The following is a 15,788-nucleotide window of genomic DNA, read 5'->3' on the forward strand; positions in this document are numbered from 1 at the left end:
CCATGCCCTGGGGATATTTAGGTCCCTCAGCAATATTCGCGTTCGTGATTCCATGTTTTGATCCATTGCCAAAACATTTATATTTTGCAAATGGTTTGAACCCAGAAGTCATATCATATAAAGTCAGTCATTTGGCCTACTACAAGTAACTGACTGGCGACCGATAACCGATTATGATATTATGTCTTGGTTTACCAATCAGGTCAGGAACCAGAGATCCAATGTCACCAGAGTCACTCTCCGTGGACTACACTCATCCTGATCGACAATCATACTTTACCGATGTACGAAAGACAAAATATTACCGTAGTTTTAAGCAAAAACAAATCTCCTTTGGCTTCAGTATGTCCTTTAGCGTTTTTATATAACACAGTGAACTCTTACCTTGTGGACACCTCGCTATTACGGACTCGCCGGCCGTTCGAACGGACAGCATGCGCAGTTGAAGTCCCGGAACAAGAATTACTGAAAATGACTCTAGCTATAACGGACTTCCACTGTAACGGACACCAAATTGTAGGATCCTGAAGGTATTCTTTATAGTGAGAGTTGAATGTACTAAAAGCAGGTGATATAGCCCTTTTAAACTGAAAAGGAGCGCTGTTTTCCCGAGGGTGGGATATTGAATAAAGTTTCATACAAGGACTGACTCCGCCAAGAGTTACATCCCCTCAATACCCTTTATATACCAATATTTAATTCCCAAATGGTACCCCTTTGACATATATAGGGCTGTAAAAAAGGAAAATAAAAGAACTGTAGCGCAACCGTTTTTGTAGAACGCTGGTACAAGTTCTTAAATGAAAACGGACCGCCAGCATCTAAGATCAGTATTTTAATTCATCCGCACACACAGAACATTACATGACAACCCCCCGACCGTTAACTCGCACCTCGCTTATGAATATATTACAATCATAATAGCTTTATCCTGATTGGACAAATGGTGCATAATCATGCTTGAACACTACATCCCTCCTTTTCTTAAACGAAACCTAATCAACGCTACGTATCAGGGCTAAACAAAAAAAACGAACGCCTTATAATTAGATTCGTTACAAGCAAACAAAACAAAACAAAATCTAGCTTAGCAGTCACGATATAAGCGGAATAAACAGTTAATGGCATAACATTGTCCTTGAACCGCAAACTAATTCCTTAACGATAAAACAAAGTCATTGAACCGCGAAGGTCTTTGGACTTGGCGAGTAGACCTACGAACAACACTCGGGCGGACTTCCGGTTCTGGCAGTTTAGGTCCATTTTGTCCTTCATCTCGTCCGTTGTCTCTTTCTGCTGGCTCTGGATCCTGACTGTCTCCCTCACGATCAGCTGTTTCTGCTGGCCCTGGCTCCTGTCCATCTCCTTCACGATCAGCTGAACAACCGCCATCACTGGTTACGGACGCAGACGAACCCTCCGGTACATTGTATTTCTTTACAAACGCTGTGTTGCGCTTGAACTCCACTCCTACGTCATTCCTGACAGTTACCTCACTTCCGGTCTTCTGAACGACCTTAAATGGGCTTGGATGAAAATTGCTTGACAACTTGTTCGATTTTTCTGCTTTTAGAAGCACTGCATCGCCGACTCTGATTGACTTAGGGACGGCGCCTCTCTTGTCGTCCGCATATGTCTTGCTCGACCAGTCTTTGTCGCGTGTTTCTTCCCGTGAAACGTCCACCGTCTCTCTTCTCAGTTCCGGTAGTTTGGACCGCATCTCTCTTCCAAACATCAAAGAGAAGGGTGTGGCCCCGGTTGTGACCTGCGGGGTAGACCTGTACGCTGTTAACCATGTAACCAATTCAGTGCGCAGGTTCTTCTTCTCCAAATGTGCGATGCGCAGACACTTGAGCAAAGAACGATTCTGACGCTCGACCTCGCCATTGGCCTGCGGCCATAATGGAGTAGTCCTTCGATGTTCAACACCATGACTACGTAGAAACGTCTCGAACTCCTCGGACACAAATTGGGGACCATTATCTGTCCTCAGGGAAAACGGAACACCAAATCTCGCAAACATCGGGGAGATCGCTTCAATAATCTTTGCGCTTGTGGTAGACTTCAAGATAGCCACTTCCAGAAATCTGCTGAAATAATCAACCACCACCAAAATACTTTCTCCCGAGGGCAGGGGACCTAGCAGGTCTGCACTACAATCTTGCCACGGGGCGGTAGGAGGCAACACACGAGACATCGGCTCAAGTGGGTCGTAACCTGAAGTAACCTGACAGCCATGGGACACCTTGCACACCTTTTCTGCGTCCTTGTCCATTCCCGGCCACCAAACTTTATAGCCCACTTTGAAAAAGAGTGATGGCCTGGGTCGAGAGTAGCTGCCCAAGCGATTGTGGGAAGGTTTGGGGGGACGTTGGCTATTATCTTCGCATTTTTGCGTCCCCCCAAACAATCCCACAATCACTTGGCCAGTTACTCTCGACCCAGGCCATCAATCATTTTCGAAGTGGGCTATTGCGAAGTCGATATTTCGTCTTAACCATCCCCTGATTGCCTTCGTGCGCCAATCTCACGACCTTGTCCCGTAGGATCCTGGGAACTACAATCCTAGTACCACGAAGCAAAATTTCACCATAAATACACAATTCGTCCTTGATAGGAACGTACGAGGAGAGTGTACAACGTTCCCAGTTACCAGAATGTACACAGTTCTTCACTTGACATAGCTCCTCATCCTTGTAAGACGCCTCCTCAATTTCTCTCGGTGACAAAGCAACAGGCACACTGTTCTCTACGATGGTTTTGACGAAGTCGTACTTTTCGCCATCGTCAGACGATTCCACAGAGTTTAACCTGGATAAGGCATCAGCGATGTTCGTCTTTCCTGGTCGGTACACCACTGTAAAGTTGAATCCTTGTAAGCGCAACACCCATCTCTCAATTCGGGCGCAAGGCTTTGACGTGCGCGAATACATGCGCTCTAAGGGTTTGTGATGTGTTTCCAGTTCAAAAGTTTCACCAGTGACGTACATGCTGAATCGTTCGCACGCCCAGACCAATGCGAGTGCTTCCTTTTCAGTCTGACTGTAACGACATTCCACATCAGACAAGCTTCTGGACGCATGGGAAATGACTCTCCACACGCCTCCCTGCTGTTGCGTCAGAACTGCCCCTAACCCCACTGGGGACGCATCAGCAACAATCCTTGTCCTGCAGCCCACCTGATAATAAGCCAGTGTCTCGGCTTGTGTAATCAGCTTCTTCAACTCTTGAAATGATCTCTGCTGTTCTGCACCCCACTTGAACGTAACGCCCTTCCTGGTCAACTCCTAAATGGGCTTGGCTATGGATGCTAGGTCTGGCATGAACTTCGCTGAATACTGGACCAAACCCATGAAAGATCGAACTTCACTTGCGTCCTTGGGAGGTCTTGCGTCTCTAATAGCAGCCACTTTCTCTTCACTTGGATTAACCCCGTTACTTGTCAGTTCATGACCGAAGAACGTGAGCTTTGTCAGTCTAAACTGGCACTTGTCTCCATTCACAGTCAGCCCCACTTCACTCAGCCTGCCAAGCACTGCAAACAAACGTACATCATGCTCCTCCATGTCCTTGCCATGAACAATGAGATCATCAGCAATGTTCGCAACTCCCGCACAACCCTTCAAAACATCACGGATAATTTGTTGGTATTTCTCCGGTGCTGATGTCACACCAAACATTAACCGCTTGTATCGGTAAAGCCCGCGATGCGTGACAAACGTTGTGACGTGTCGACTCTCTTCACTGAGCAGAATCTGATGAAAACCCCACTTGAGATCAATTTTGCTGAAGACGGTACTTCCGTTTAAATCATGCAGAAGCTCCTCCACCGTTGGGATCGGATGCCGTTCTCGAACAATCGCCTCATTTGCGCGGCGCATGTCCACGCAGACCCTCACGTCTCCGTCTCCTTTAGGCACAACTACCAAAGGTGAAACCCATCCCGACGGCCCCTCTGGTACTTCTTCTATTATGTCCAGCTCCAATAGTTCGTCAAGCTTCTTATCGACCTTTTCCCGCAACCCGAACGGAATTCTACGCACGTGCTGTGCTACAGGCTTCACAGTGTCGTTAATGTGCAGTTTCAGCTCATACCCCTTTAAGAGACCAACGCCCGAAAACAAACTGCTGTATCTCTCACGGATATCGCACTCCGCTCGCCCGCTCAAATTGTTTGCCTGGAAAGGACCGATGTGCAAGACACCAAGCTTCTCTGCGGTTCCACGACCTAGCAGCGTTCGCCCGTTGCCCTTGACAACCACGAAGTCAGCCGTACAACCATTGCTGCTGCCCGAGAGCATAACATCTGCAGTGAAAGTGCCCAGAGTTGGTAATGGTTCTGTGCCACCATAAGCAAAAAGTGCCTTAGCTGACTTGCGAGACTCGCACCTGATTCCTCTCTGCTTCAACAAGTCCCAGGTTTGCTGACTCATCACATTGCAAGTAGCCCCTGAATCGATAAGGACATCCGCTAAATCCACTCCTCCGATGATCAGAGTTACCAAACCACTATCTTGTTTCACTTGGTCGATGCACTGTTCTACCAAGAATGCATACTCAGGACTCTGCTGAACTGGTCCGGTAAATTGTTCACCATCATCTCCGCCAACCACTTGGTTTGTTTCTCTTGTTCTACCAGGTCTAAATCTTCCTCCACCAGCAGTACTTCTACCTCCACGGGTTTGACCTCCGCCCCCACTAGCCGCACCTCTGCCCCGACCGGTAACACCTCGGCCTCCACTTGTAGAACCTCTAAACTCACCCCTAGTACGACCTTGAAGCTGTGGACATCTAACCATGAAATGCCCAATACCACCACACCTTCGACAAGCTTGATCGCGCGCGGGACACTTCTTGTCTCCACGAAAATGACCATCTTGACCACAACCAAAACATATCTTGACTCTAGCAGAATGTTTATTCATATTCGACTTTCCACCGACTGCATTCACTTGATTGGCGCTCGCGTTTGTTCCCATTACCTTCATCTGGCGATCGACCGCCTCTTGTGACCTCGCAATCCTTAACAAATCGTCTAAACTCACCGCTCCCTCCTTTTCCAAAAACTTGCGACGGATAACACTCGAATGACACTTGTCGATGACTTGATCGCGAATATAGTCGTCCTCGTTATCCCCGAAATCACAGCTAGCCGCGCGTTGGCGAAGTCTGCAAACGAACTGATCAACCGTTTCGCCCATTTCCTGTGCAATCTGTCTGAACAAATGTCTCTCAAAAGGAACGTTTGCCTTCGGGATAAAATAATCATCCAGCACTTTCATCGTGGCCTCGAAAGTAGTAATCTCGTCCTCGCTGACCAGTGTGAAATATATTTCTTGGACGTCAACACCCGCCGCATGCAACAATAGAGCTCGTTTTTGCGCGTCGTCCGTAACTCCCTTACCGGTAAGATATAACTTGAATGAACGCTTCCACTTTCTCCACCGTTGACTCAAACCGTGCGGATCACCTTTCGTATCAAACGCGGCCAACCAACCGACATCTAACGAAACCATCACCGAACCACTCGACCCCGTTCTTCTACTTGATTCCGATTCACCACCCGGCATCTTTAACTGCTTGACCGTTAAATTAATAACCTGTCGATTTTCGAATTAATCCTTGAATTAAAAATCCTCGTCGCCAATGTAGAACGCTGGTACAAGTTCTTAAATGAAAACGGACCGCCAGCATCTAAGATCAGTATTTTAATTCATCCGCACACACAGAACATTACATGACAACCCCCCGACCGTTAACTCGCACCTCGCTTATGAATATATTACAATCATAATAGCTTTATCCTGATTGGACAAATGGTGCATAATCATGCTTGAACACTACAGTTTTCTCAGCCAAAAGGATAATCTTTCCAATTTTTAATTTTTTGCCAGAAATTTTTACCCGTTGTTTTCTACCTTTTCCAATACTTAATTGCCACCATTTCACAAAAATATATATAGGTTCGTAATATTACATAGTCGAATGGCGATTAGACTGACCATTTGTTGTACTTTACTCATTTTGGAAATGAACTAAACTTGTTTCGTCTTTATAGTGTAATTTTTAAAACTTTTCAAATGTGCGTGAAAATAGCCTTTTTTCATGACACCACGGGGAAGTTAATGGCGAAACGAAAATATAGAGCCTGGTCTGTTACGCCGTAAAATGTAATAACTAACGCAAAATGTCATATTAACCCGAACTGTAACAACTTTCAGTTTGTATTTAATTCGGGACGTGTGAAATGCGACGTTTAAACCGCACCAAGAAACGAATTGTCTTGTTCTATTTATATACAAAGGTAAGGTTAAGTTTGTTCCGCCGTCAAATTTTGCGGACATTAGGTTTTTATAAGACCAGCTTTTGCTCACCCAGATACCATGACACAGAATAAATACAAAAAAAAAAAAAAATGATAGAACTACATTTAGTGACAAGACACAACTCTGTAAACGCTCAAGCCAAATAACCAGCAACTTGAAAAGCTATCACAAAGAATAATACTGCTGAATTTGTTTTCAATTCACACTTACCTGCACTAGATGTGGTTTAAGCGGCAAACTTAGAAAGCTCAGAAATAAACTGTTGTGTAAAGAGGGACAACAATCGCTATTCCCAGCGTAAATATTTTTGTCTTTCTGTCCGACCGCTTTCTGGACCACCTTTTGGGCCACACATTCTTGAATACGCCGCTTTTAACGCAGCGGTAACATAGGCTGGTTGTTTCCCTCGCTTCAACCTTCAGTTATCTTTCCTCTAGGCTGCAGACAGAATATCTGTCCCAGTTCAACGAAGTAAGCTTCAATAAATTCTACCGCTCCAGTCACATCACCTCGCAGATAACTCCGCAGTGCGAATGAATTACAAGTGTGCTTCTTTCAGCTCCTTCAACAGCACGTGAAAGGTTGTTAAACTCTTATCCGCTTGAGACAATGGTGAGAACAATTTTTAACGGCCAGTATTGACTTTAAACGTATTAACCACATTTCAGTGTTGATAATTAGAGGATTTTTTCCAAAAACAATTGTACATCTTTTACCTCGACGCGACTCTCGACGCAAGTGTCAAATTCATTCAGCTTTGTCAAACGCTGCCGACATATCGTAAAGGTTTTCGCGCCTTTTCCGGTTAGTCATGTGATCTACAATGGGCCATTTTCCAATCTCGTACCCAAAGTCCTCAGGCTTTTTGGTCAGCGGGGCGGCGCCAGGAGAGACTCTGGGATAATGGAATTTCTTATCCCAGAAAACGTGGGATTTCGGTCTTAGTGCGCATGCTTAAGATTAAAACGGAAGTCAAATGCCCCAAAATGGCAGCCTTGTTATCGTTATTGGGCCTGAAGGTTTTATAGGGCCTTGAAAGTGTTCGAGAAAGCCAAAATTGATTCTTACACGCGATCAAAAGGAACTGGATTTTTTTCCCGTAAGAGCGGATCAAAGCAACTGGATTTTTTTTCATGTAAGAGCGAGCGAAAGGTGGACTTGATTCGACGTTGCTACAACAGACAAGTAACATATTTCCTTATCACTGTTTATACAATACAAATAAAAAGGAACCATCACTTCTCTTCTCACAGAACTGAGCAGCTGACTGTGTATTGAATTTATGTTCAAATTACCTTCTCCCCTTCCCTTAACAGTTAACGTCCAAATGGGATTCAATGAACACATACATGTTTAATACCATTTGAGAATAATTTAAATCACCTCTTAATATTAGTAATATTTACTGTTGTAAATTAAGTTTTTTTTGTCCCAAAAATTGTTAATTTTATTAGACTGAATTGTGTGCACGCTTTTCTTAAAGTGAATTTAAGAAAGTCATATGTGTTCGAGTGCAAGCTAGTACAATTTCAACATCAGCATATTTAATACATGCCATGAATTCAAGAGCAGCTTTGAAGTTTTTCTTTCTGAATAAACATTCCTTTTGCCTAGCTTCGGCAAAACTGACAGAGAGTGCTCACATCTTGCATGCTTTTAGTGCTGTAGAGTTGCTCCCAGGTATGCTAATAATGTATCTAGAAATAAAATGAAGTAGTATAACAGAGATTGAATAATTGTGCCAACAGGCTTTGAAAATAAGGATAGTGAGTTGTAATGAGGTTTAATTTGTTAACTATTCTGCCTTACCACAGAGTAATTATATGAGAACTGTATGGAGAGTGGTAATCATGCCACCTCTCATCAGTAAATTGGTTTAATATAATGTGATTGTTGAGAGACTGTTGATAACCTGACTATAATATTTCATTTTAAGTCAGTAAATTTCTATACCGTGCGTATAATCTCCTTAGTCTGTTCTTGTATACATGTAATCAAGGTAAAATAATTTAAAACTATCTTATGTGAGTTCTCTTGTAATTTTGGGTGCAGTGTAGGAAGCACAGGGAAGGGGTCGAAAGATTGGGGAAATTGTGTTTATATTATAAATTGAAATAATTTTGGTGGGGCCTGACTTCATCTGGTTGTGGAGTGCACACTTTAACTAAGAGCTGAGTCAGATAGCTCAGATACTGACACACATTACCTAATGTATTCTGATTGATTAGGGCACATTTCTGGTAAATTGATAATTTCTGAAGGATTTGCCATTTCTTTTGAGTACTGGATGGTGATGTGATTTGGTATCACACGGTTAATTGACTTCAGGCAAGGGAAGTATTATACTCAACCAACACTCTGCTGAATTGTATAATATAATCTCTTCTCTGATCTTGCAGCTCTTGCTTTGACGACAGATGATTACTATTGTAAAAACTCCCCAATATCCTGAATGATTGGCACAGTGTTGTGAGACCTTTGCTGAACTGTGTAAATTATTATCCAGCGCTTGTGGGAATTTGTGGTCCCTTGACAATAATGTTAGCTAAGAACTAAAACTGAAAATTGTCAAACGTGACTCTTATTTCAAGCCCTTCCTGGGCTCTGATTGTCTATTAGGCCACAATGTAAGTCATCCAGCATATTGCATAATGTTTGTGGGACTGGACCAAGCCTTATCAGCTGCATTGATCAAAGGTCTAGAACAATAGAAATACACATTCAAAATAATAATTCAAAATCATTTAAATTTGTCATACCATCAGTTACAAAACTATATCTAAAAAGATGTTTCAAATTTCTTTTTAGCTGGTTAGCAGAATAAACAATAAGGCTAGTGATGTTTCTTTAACCCATAAGATAGATTGAATGGTAATTCTTTTTTTTTGGGGGGGGGGGGGGAGAGGGTCTAACAAGCATTGACTGTAAAACTTCATGTTTCATCTATAATCACTCTATAATTAACAGTTTTGTTAACAAATTATACTTAAAAATTCTACATACTTGATGAGATAATGGTTACACATAATTTGATTAGTTACCCCCAACAGGGAAGGGGAAGGGAGTAAAGGACCCATTGGAATCCTTGGAATGTTCAACATATATATTTTATAGACTTGTCACTCTTTAATAAATATTGAATGCAGTTTTTTTGCAAGCTAGTATTGTAGTGTCTGAAAGTTTTTCTTTTGTTTGATTATCAGTGCAAAATAACAATAAACGGTAGGATTCACTGAGAAGTATATAATTTTTATGCTTAAACCTGCTGGCTACCACAAATTTCTTTCTTATATTTACTAGCAATAATTATTACATGAATGAATATTACATGAAGAAATGATAGACGGGGTTGTTTTCACCAAATTATTCAGTAAAATCCATCCACTGCCAAAATAATTATGTCAGTAAATTTGCCAATTACAAGTGGAGTGTTTGATAAGGATATAATTATGATGAGAGTGGTCATTTTCTGCACAAGGCTGTGCAAGCATTATCTGCAGGTCATATGCCGCACAAACTTGGGGTACTTGGCTTCCATGTTTATGTACAACGGGTACACTTGCAGTGGAATGAAATTGAGCAGGGGCCTTCTCTTGTATCTCCTCAATATAATAGCGTCCCAATTGAACCCTTCAAGGGAAGACTTGCAGGTGTTCTTCCTCATAACATATAGTGCTCACAGAAGTCACACCACCGCTCATCTATTTTTTTTTCAACAACTGGTACTTTAGGCATGATTGCACACTTGTCTACAATGGAACCCACAGTTTCCTTGTCTCATACTTCTTCAATGGAGTATTTGTATGTTTTGTCAGATGAAGGGAAAAATAATATTTTAAAAAAGTTAGATTGTTTTTACTTACATATTAATGTACAGTACATTAACAGAGTACAGTTAAACTATCATTACCTTCAAATTTTTGCCATCTTTATTTTAAACTCAGTGTACATTATTTGTTTAGTTATAAAAAAAAACTCCAAGCAATATATTATGTAACAGCTTTTGTATATTTTTAAGATTGAGGAGGCTTAATATTCATAAGCCTCATGGTATCTTTTATTGAGCCTGATCCTCTCCACTACTTGAGTTTGTTTTTTTCTTTTATTTGTTTGTCTGTGTACGTGTGGGAAATAAATAAATGTAAAGATTTCAAGGTACTTCTGCATTTCGAAGTCCAGCTTTGGGCTTCAGTATTATCTACACCTGTTTTTTGACTGGTCGAGTTGGGTGGCTCTTCACTGTCACAGCGTGTTGACTTTCTTGCAGAGAAGATGGTTGTAAGTAACAGGCAACAAGTCTTTATTCTCAACTGCCCCTATACTGTAAAAGTAAACTTCAAATCTGTATGTACTTAATTACATTTGAGATTAAACTTTCATCTGAAGGTAACCTAAAACCACGGCCTTATACACTTTTTAGGACAAATAATTAATTGTTCTTATTTTGCATGGAATATGGAACAGTGACAAAAAAATCTGACAAAATTTCTCGAAACAAAATCTCTCAAAATTTAAGGAAAATGTTCAACACACCATTACCTTCGCCTGAAAGGTGGAATTGTTTCTGAATTTTTTTCTTTGGCAAACTGGCCATGGGCCGTGACTGAAAAAAGTGAAACTTTTGCTCTCGTGTGCGGCGTTTGATCATCGTAGAGATGTCTTCAGAGTTTCCCTTGTGGCAAAACCGAAAGGGAATTAATCGAAACGGCAACCTGAGATGGACTCCACTCCACAACAGATCAGTCATCTCCAAATTTTTATCCACAACAAAATTTATAGATGTTAAAGAACTTCTCTATTTTCCCATGACAACAACGTTCACTAGTAAATAACATGTTCGAATTATTCAGAACGTTGACGACACCAATGTCCTCTCTATTACGTTTAATGTTTCCATACTTGCGAACGGCTTCACCAATTCGTTCTCCTACCGCTTTTTCTCCCAAACTGACTGATATAATGATATTTTCCGAAAATAATTTTTCACAACAGCGACAGCAATCATAGCATCGTAGCATTTTGCCGTGATTTACCGTCGTATGACCTGAGTAGTGGCAAACTTCGTACGATAAAACGGCTGATGTTTAGCCGGCTAGAAATTGTTTCACTGACATAATTCAAAACCTGTCTTTGAATTGGAGTGTTTCTAATTTTTGGTGTGAAAAAATAAAATAAAATAACCGTGACACACACATAAAAATTACAAAACTGACCGAGTTTGACATTTCAAATCTCCCTCCAAAACAAGGAAAGTTGGTAGGGGGGTTTCCGGTTTGATTAACTTCCGCAAATGACCAACGGACTTCCTGTCGGTCTTCCATTGTTATGCAGACGACCAATCAAAAAAATGATATTTTTCCATTATCCCAGAGTCTCTCCTGGCGCCGCCCCGCTGACCAAAAAGCCTGAGGACTCTGGGTACGAGATTGACCATTTTCATGATGGCGTCATTTTTCTACAACTACCAGAATTCATTTCATTTTCCTTTTCAATTGTAATCCCAGTGGACAGCAAAGAACAATAACTCTAATTAGCAAGAGAAAACAAAAACCAGAAGGATTCTGGTAGTTGGAGTAAAATGACGCCATAGTGAAAATGTCCTATTGTTATCTTTTCGTGTTTTCCAACTGCAAAAAAGAGAATGTAGATTTGATTAAAATAGTCAACAAAGTAAACAATGGCTATAGAACTTGAGAGGAAGGCAGTGGGTAGTGCTAGCTTAGCTCTCAGTTTACGTTTAAACGTGTGAAGTGTGTCGCAGAACTTAAGGCACTCATGCCAACTCTCCCGGATTATCCGGGAGTCTCCCGGATACGGAACGAATCTCCCAGTCTCCCGTACGGGTGACTAAATCTCCCGGATAAAAGCGACTTGGCGCCTTTTTTGCATAATAGGCTAGTATTTCAACTCAAATGTTCCATAAATTTAAGAAATATTGTGTCATGGCTACATTTGCATTCCTGTTTTACCGAATCAGCCACAAACTTTGACGGAAACCAAAGAAAATACGCTTTTTGTCATCATTGCAATATAAACGACTTTCTGATTGGATAAACGTTCAACCAATTAAAGAGCAGGACAAAAAAAGCTCTAGTGTTGTGTGAATTAATTATTTTGTGCCAACAAGGTGGAGGGGGGGGGGGTAAGTGTATCAATTTTGCTTAGGGGGGAGGGTAGGGTAATAAGGGGGGGGGGTGCTCAGAAGAAAAATCTCCAGATTTCAGATCTTCAGAGGTTGGCATCTCTGCTTAAGGGAGTTTTTCAAACTGTTCCATCTTTGTCTGACCATACGGTAGTAAAAGGTCCTTTAACCAGTTTTAGATTTAAATAAAGGGATACGCAGTGATTGGAAGCCACGAGTCGTACGCCCACTTACTTCTCCACGTCTCACGAACAACGATGAAAGGTCAGACCAAAGCGTTAGACCAAACTCAGATGAACAATAGCATAGTTCACTAAAAAAGGTTTTTTTTTTCAATCTGAGTGTATATAAAAGTTTAAAATATGAAATAAACGAAGCTGTTAGGTAAATACCTAGATAGATAAAAGGTGCCATTACACCGGGTAATTTTCCTTGCAACTCGTCTCGCAATTTTGTTGCGACACAAGTTGAACGAATCGTTGCCTGGTGTGACATGCGCTAATATGAACATGTCTCGCAATTTTGTTATGTTGTTAGATCTTGTTATCTCTTTTCATTATTTGTAATGTACTTATTCCATATTTTAATTTCTAGTCTGTATCCTCTGTAAAGTTGAGTTGAGTAAATAAATTATCTGAATTAATTAATTAATTAATTAATTAATTAATTAAAAAAAACATATTCATTTCAGGGTATGGTATACTAAGCGACGATCCGTGTAACTTGTGTAGCACCGGCGCAACGAGATTGCGAGACAAGTTAGTTGCAAGAAAAATTTTCCAGTGTAACAGGGCCTTAAATGCCATCAATGTTGCTTGTCGTGTCCATACCGAGCGACTCCAGTGTTTTGGCCTTGTCTGTGGGCTTCACGAGCCTTTCGCACAAAGTCCCGGTTGGTATGTATTAAATATTAACGGCAGACTGATCCTAACGGCGGACTGTGACGAGCTTGATAGAGCAAACAACAAAGGCTAGAATAACTGAAATATATTTGTTTTTAAAAAACACATTTTTGCCCGATATTTCGGTTTGCAATACAAACCTTCCTCGGGGACTGAACGAAAAAGAAAAGTGAGAAACATAAAAGGATCGTTACAAAGGAAGATTTAAAATATAATATGCGTGATGTCCAATGATTGGTTGTTTAGGACTAAGTTACAAGTGTGAGACATGTCATTGGCGTGTTTCGTCACGTCTCAGCGTCTATTTATGCCAAGAGGGTGCAATGTTTTAGCAAATGAGCTTTACGAGCCTTTCTAACTGAGTCACGTTTGCTACGTATAAGTTCAAGCGGGATTAGGTGGACGTCGTTGATTGAGCGGCCAGGTTGGTTGAAATGTAGCGAGACAGGAGTAGGGTTGATTAGTTGATGGTGATTCAGGATAGGTCTGTGATGCTTCCCGAAACGTTCATTAAGTTTGCGCTTTGTCTCCCCAATGTATTGGGAGTGGCACTTCTTACATTGGATTAAGTAGATGAGGTTTTTTTAATTGCAAGATATGTAGTCAGTAATTTTACGTGATTCGTTAGTGTTGAAAAAAGTGTAGTTCGTTTGACCTTCTTGGAGAAATGAGCAAGTTAATGAAGTCAGTTATCGTGGGTGTTTGCATTTATGAATTCCAGTGGGTTCAGTTGATTGGAGGGCTTGGTATGTATTAGTTCGATGAGTTGGATGTCGTTTGTAGAGTGCCCGAGTTTAAACTTGTAATTTTTATCCCCTTCCCTTCCCCAACTCGTGCTTAATGTAAATATTTCCCCACCTTTTAAACAACATATCCCCTTCCACCGCCCCCCTCACTTCCGCAATGACGGGCCGCGTCCTCACAGAAACCGCGCATTGGTGATGGCCGAGTGGGACTGGTCTTAAGAAATCGTAAACTTCTAAAAATAGCTTACAGCTCTTCTCGTTCGAATCGAATGGAAGGAAAAATCAAGACGGACGAGAAAGTTGCATATAAGTGAATAAGCTCATTGGTAAAAATATGACGGGTTGGATAAATCTCCCGTTGAAACGGTCCGATGGTGTGGATTTTAAAAAGCCTCTGGAAAAGTTCATTAAGAACACATTCTCCGCTGAGGCTGTGGCGGAAAACGAGGACGCCATTGCTGAACTCTCGAAATTGAGAAATACTTCTGTAATGCACACTCTTGATAAACACGAATCTGCTTTGGAGCCCATGTTAAGGTAAGGATAAGTTTACACATTCGATAGCATGTAAGCTCGCTGATTGTACAGCAGGATGGCGTTACGTTATGTCCTAAAAGCTGTATTAAATTCAGCACGACGCTCGTACATATTTATGTATACTTGCATGAGCTCGTACCTTTCGTTTAACATGGCTACTTTCCAACTGCAAACAAACAACCACCTTATAAACGGTTTACAACTCGTCATTGCGTCGTTTTATTTGAATGCGGTATCAAACGTATTGTGGACTTGTCAGGATTTTAATACACGCGATATGAAGCTCATAATCCTCTCCTACATTTTGGTATTTTTAACCACTTACAGCACTACACTACATTCGATGGCTTTTTGTATCTATTCACGCATTTTTGTTTACCTTTTTAACTAACACATCTTGATTTGTAAATTTTCTCACACCACTGACCCCATGCCATAAAGGCCCCTGGTTCTCAGGCTTCTGATTGTAATAAATATTCCAAGTTATGCTACAAGTTGATAACAGTAATAATTAATAATAAAGATAATTCATTATAGGGGAGTACGATAAAGGATTCATGCCAGGATTAATTTTTTTACACACTGTACAGTTTTGTGTACTCTCCTATTTTGTAACTGTACAAGGAGTCATTAGTGGTCTTTCTTGCATGTCACTATATTAAATGATGTCACTGCTATAATCGGCCTATTTCATTGTAAAGCAAAAATTTAAATTGATTGTTTATAACGGTATTGCACTTAGCAACATGAAGTTAGTTTCATGCAATCTGTTGAAATACAGTCATGTAATCAGAAACATTTTTACAAGAAGCTGACAGGAGGCAGACATATTTACAAGCATTCCTGAGGAGTTGAAATTGGGTCCATATTAACGTAAAATTGTTGAAAATACAATCTACTTTGAAATTTCGTTGGAAAACATGGAAATAATATTTCAGTGTCGTACAAAACATGATTTGATTATCGCCTATTTTCGGTTTTAAATTTCCCGGGCGCCGTCATCTTGGATTTCGTGACGTAATACAGTTGCTTAATTGTTTCAAACAAAAGAACTTCTAATGAATAACAATAGTGCAACCGTTGCACGTCATAAAATTCAAAATGGCTGCACCCAGGAAATTTAAAAGCGAAAATA

General features: G+C 41.0%; 2 protein-coding genes across 2 annotated transcripts in view; one reads left to right on the top strand and one right to left on the bottom strand.

Moving 5' to 3' along the window:
• Positions 1-2,453: 2,453 nt before the first annotated feature.
• Positions 2,454-2,990, bottom strand: LOC146486348 (uncharacterized). Its single transcript, XM_085097060.1, has one exon. It carries the CDS (start codon positions 2,988-2,990, stop codon positions 2,454-2,456), a length of 537 nt encoding a protein of 178 aa, XP_084953186.1.
• Positions 2,991-14,347: 11,357 nt separating this feature from the next.
• Positions 14,348-15,788, top strand: part of LOC146486349 (programmed cell death 6-interacting protein-like) — a 33,403-nt gene continuing 31,962 nt past the window's right edge. Inside the window, exon 1 of the mRNA XM_085100320.1 lies at positions 14,348-14,653. Within this exon, the coding sequence (XP_084956446.1) occupies positions 14,451-14,653 (203 nt within the window). The 5' untranslated portion in view covers positions 14,348-14,450. The remainder of the gene's footprint in view (positions 14,654-15,788) is intronic.

The sequence above is a fragment of the Pavona decussata genome, unplaced genomic scaffold, assembly GCF_977016875.1.
Source record: "Pavona decussata unplaced genomic scaffold, jaPavDecu1.1 SCAFFOLD_21, whole genome shotgun sequence".
Taxonomy (NCBI): Eukaryota; Metazoa; Cnidaria; class Anthozoa; order Scleractinia; family Agariciidae; genus Pavona; species Pavona decussata.